The sequence below is a fragment of the Triticum aestivum genome, chromosome 7A (assembly GCF_018294505.1).
Source record: "Triticum aestivum cultivar Chinese Spring chromosome 7A, IWGSC CS RefSeq v2.1, whole genome shotgun sequence".
In the NCBI taxonomy this organism is placed as follows: domain Eukaryota; kingdom Viridiplantae; phylum Streptophyta; class Magnoliopsida; order Poales; family Poaceae; genus Triticum; species Triticum aestivum.
The window spans coordinates 475,575,179-475,579,367 of record NC_057812.1 but is presented as its reverse complement, the minus strand read 5'-3'; the positions used below and the strand labels follow the sequence as shown (position 1 = coordinate 475,579,367).

The window sequence follows — 4,189 nt, the reverse complement described above, 5'->3', positions numbered from 1 at the left end:
CTGCGAATGACTTAGTAGTATCATGTTTGCTCCATGTCAACTTTTATCCTAGCAGTCTGGTTGGATGCACATGTGCTAAGTGTTTCGCTAGCCGAAGGCTACTGATTCAACATCGTGACCATGAGCAGCGAACATGTGGCCTCCCTCTGTGGATCACTCATCTCATATCTTGTAGAGTTATGGCGCTTTATGGAGCTTCAGCACTAAGCAGCAAAAGGGGCACATAGCAGCTTATAAAGTTGCTACTCTTTAGTCAACCCAACTGTCATTTGCATGGCAAAATGAATAACTCTACGGCATGCTTAATTACTCAGATAGTGTAAAGACCAAAACCCAGTAAACTCTCCAGATTGTGTAATCTCAATTCATCTCATAGCCTACATTCAGCTCACTCATAATCACAAGGAAGTGCAATTAATTAATTGCAGAATCTTCAAACGATGATCCGAGTGGTGCAGTGATCTAGTACTATCCATAATTAACACAACATGTCCTCATTCATTTCAGTGCACACACAAGCGATCAAGCTAGCATGTAGTAGTAGTGTAGTACCAATCCCATGCCTCCATTACAAATTACTACAAGCAACATCCAACTGTTCCTCGTGTCATAGCAAAGCTGAGTATAATTACTGAGAAACTGCTGATCAAATGATCCTACTTCTCTTCAGGTTCCTTCCATCTCATTTTGTTTTGGGTAAATGACCAGCAATGGAATTGTGATTCCTGTGTGACTAGACTAGTAGTGGTATTACAGAGAGGAGAGCAAACAGAAGCAGGTCGATCTTTGGGAGGGTCAGACCTCGTCGCCGAAGTGCTGCATCTGCACGTCGCTGGCCTTGAGCGGGACGTAGTCGCCGAGGTAGACCTCGAGGTGGTCGGAGATGTTGCTCTTGTCGATGCTCTCGTGGTGGTAGCTCTTGCACACCAGGTACACCACCGTCTGCACCACCAGCGCCACCATGACGACCGAGCACAGCGCAGCCAGGATGACGAGGCCAAGGAGCAGCCTCCCTCCCGCGCCGAGACCGTGGCGCGCGCCCTGGACGATCCAGGCGCGGAAGGCGAACTCCACGACGACGAAGACGATGTTGAGCGTGACGAAGATGATCACGACGGTCCAGAGCTTCCCCTGGATGAGCGCCTTGCTCTTGCGCATGGCCTGGAACCCCTTGTAGTCCTCGAGCACGGAGACGACGCTGGCGAGGTGCCAGACGACGCTAAGGTAGACGAGCCCGACTAGGTAGGCGACGATGACGACGAAGGCGAGGAGCCCGGCGAGGGTGGAGCCATTGTCGACGGCGACGAGGAGCGCGATGAAGACGACGGCGAAGACGAAGTGGTAGGCGAAGAGCAGCGCGAAGGCGGAGAGGAAGGTGGCCGCGAGGCGGCGCCAGACGCGGGGCACGACGGAGAGCACCCGCGGGAAGGTGAGCGCGTCGTGCTTGGCGGAGTAGACGGAGGCGACGGAGAAGACGGCGGCAGCGGTGGAGAGGAGCGAGAAGAGGAGGAGCGCGAGGAGGTATGCGGCCTTGAAGAGGACGAGGGCGGCCCAGTCGGCGCCGAGCCGCTGGAGGATCCGCTGCTGGGAGGCGGTCCCGGGGGCGGAGGACTCGAGGGCGGAGTCGTCGGAGTTGATGGTGGAGAAGAGGGCGTGGGAGATGGCGATGTGGGCGAGGAAGAGGGCCGAGAGCGGGAGGACGAAGGCGGCGGCGATGCGGGCGTAGAGCGGGCGGTGCGCGCGCAGGATGGCCACCGACTCCCGGTAGATGCCGACGGGGCCCAGGAACTGCAGCTCCTCGGGCTCGCACTCCATGGCGGGGCTGCTGGCGGCGGAGATCCGAGCTGGGGGGAGGGGAGCTGGTGGGGAGGCCGGCCGCGTGGGGAATTGGGGATTGAGGGCGTAGCACGCGTGGAAGGGGATGGGGATTTTGGGATTCTTTTGTTCGCGTGGGAAGGAAAGGGAAGGCTGGAGAAGAAGCAAGAGCTCGGCGGATTTGGGGATTTTGGGATGGTTGACGTGCGCGACGAGTTGATTGGGTCAAGCTGGGTTGGCTGAGCCTCGTGGCGAAGCAAGCGACCCGTCACCCGTCACACGCTTGCAATTGCAGACCCCGACCGACAGACCCACGAATGAAGCGGGGCGACGCGTGTTCCTTGCTTCCGCGAAATGACGGGTTTTTCTCTTCTTCTTTTTTTCTTTTGAGCGAAAAATGTGATCGTTGACTGCTCCAGCTCCGACCGCCGTGGGCTAGGGCAAGTTACCGTTGTACATATGGGCCTGGCTCACCAGCCGCTAGCCTGCTACCAGTACTAGGCCAGGCGAGCGCGGCACACGACTTGTACAAGCAATGAAAATTCCACTTTCTCAAAAAAAAAAAAGCAATGAAATTCCAAAAAAAAAAAAAGCGCACGTGTCCGGGTCTGGTAAGAAATAAGCAGGTTTATGATGAATCTTTGAGCGGCCAATATTTGGGATGCCAACTGACGTGGGCCACTCGAAGAACTGGATGTTCAAGTATTTGAGAGACCGAACGTGGGAAAAAATAAAAGGATGCATGGAGAAGCTCCTATGAGAAGCTGGTAAAGAGGTTTTGATAAAATAAAGGGCGCATGCCATTCCAGTCTACTTGATGTTGTGTTTCAGGCTACCAAGGGGTCTGTGTGAGAATGTCATTTCCATTATTCGACAATCCTGATGGGGTAGCAAGCAAAGATAAGAAAGCCATAGTCGGGTAGCATGGGAATTCATGACTGGACCGGAAATTTTGGGAGGATTGGGGACAGCATGCTTCCGGGGCCGTTCCTTATTGAAGGCCGAGCTAGGCGCGCACCCTTCTCAAATTTGGTGTGCGGTTCCTGATGGCCATGGTATCTTGGCTCAATGCATAATTCCAAGAAATGATGATGGGGGGACCACCAATATATGGTGTCACAACTGGATACCTATGGATAGTTTCAAGCAACCAATCACCTACGTAGTCCAGGACCCACCAAAAGAGTAGTGCAGCCCATCGATGCTACTACAACCACATGGGATGAGAATCTGATTCGATCGTGTTTACCCCTTTCGATGCAGTAGAGATTTTAAAGACCCCTCTTTGCACTAGGAGAACTGATGACTTCTGGCATGACAAGAGGAGAGTCGGGGAATTTAACCATGCGGCCGGCCTATCACATGATCATGAGAACCAAACTAAACAGGAAGAAAGTGGCTTGATGAGCGCGGTGGAACTTCTAATATGGGGGCAGACAGCAAGGGACGAAACTTCATGTGGCATATCTGAGTCCCCTCCAAGCTTCTGGTCTTGATACTCGAGTCCCAAAATCACATGTTCATATAGCTCCAAGACACTCGGCTGTCGCCCGAGGTGGATTGTGCAAAGGTAAACGTGGATGCAGTCATGTCACGCAATGGTAATTTCGATTATGAGTGCTTCAACAATTGTTTTCATGATGATATCTGAAAGTGCAATTAATCCCCGGGTGGTTTTGGTAATTCATAATAACATATAGCTCATTGAACTAATATCTATTCAAGTTAAATATTTTAGAAAGTTCAATGATTGGCATGGCATGGACTAGAGATGTGGACCCCTCAAAATGCTAAGAACACATATTGGCAAAAGCTCAAGACTCTTCATTTATATTTTAGTGATCCAAGATCACATTGAGTCCATAGGAAAGCCAATACTATTAAAAAGAGATGAGGTGTTGCTTAATGGTCTACTTGCTCAAAGTGCTTAGTGATATTGCTCCAAAGCCCTCAACCATTGTCTCATTTCCACATATGTCCAAAACTCAAAGTCGAACTCGCGCCCACCAATTTGATATATCCGGTGCCACCGAGTTCACTTGACCTAACCACTGCCAGAAACCCTAACACTTCAATCACACCGATACGGATCTCGATCTCACCGAGATGGCCTTGCAAACTCTCTGTTTCCCTTTGTAACATTTTGTCTCACCGAAATGAGCGATCCGTCCCATTGAGTTTGCTTGACCAACTCTCTGTTTGCTCTTTGCTGAAATCTGTCTCACCGAGTTCAAGCAATAGGCTTCACCGAGATGAGGTTTTTTCCTAGCCCTAGCACATCGGTCCCACCGAGTTGTTCCAGTCGGTCCCATCGAGATTACTAACGTTCACATTTTGAACTGAATCGGTCTCACCTAGTTCTTCTATTCGGTCT

At 51.4% G+C, this 4,189-nt stretch overlaps 1 protein-coding gene across 1 annotated transcript; it reads right to left on the bottom strand.

The window, feature by feature from the left end:
• Positions 1–478: 478 nt before the first annotated feature.
• Positions 479–2,053, bottom strand: LOC123147646 (uncharacterized). Its single transcript, XM_044566907.1, has one exon. It carries the CDS (start codon positions 1,813–1,815, stop codon positions 796–798), a length of 1,020 nt encoding a protein of 339 aa, XP_044422842.1. The 5' UTR covers positions 1,816–2,053; the 3' UTR covers positions 479–795.
• Positions 2,054–4,189: the final 2,136 nt, after the last annotated feature.

Excerpts from the sequence above, each read along its gene's own strand:
- LOC123147646 (XM_044566907.1), bottom strand. The coding sequence starts at position 1,815 with ATGGAGTGCGAGCCCGAGGAGCTGCAGTTCCTGGGCCCCGTCGGCATC.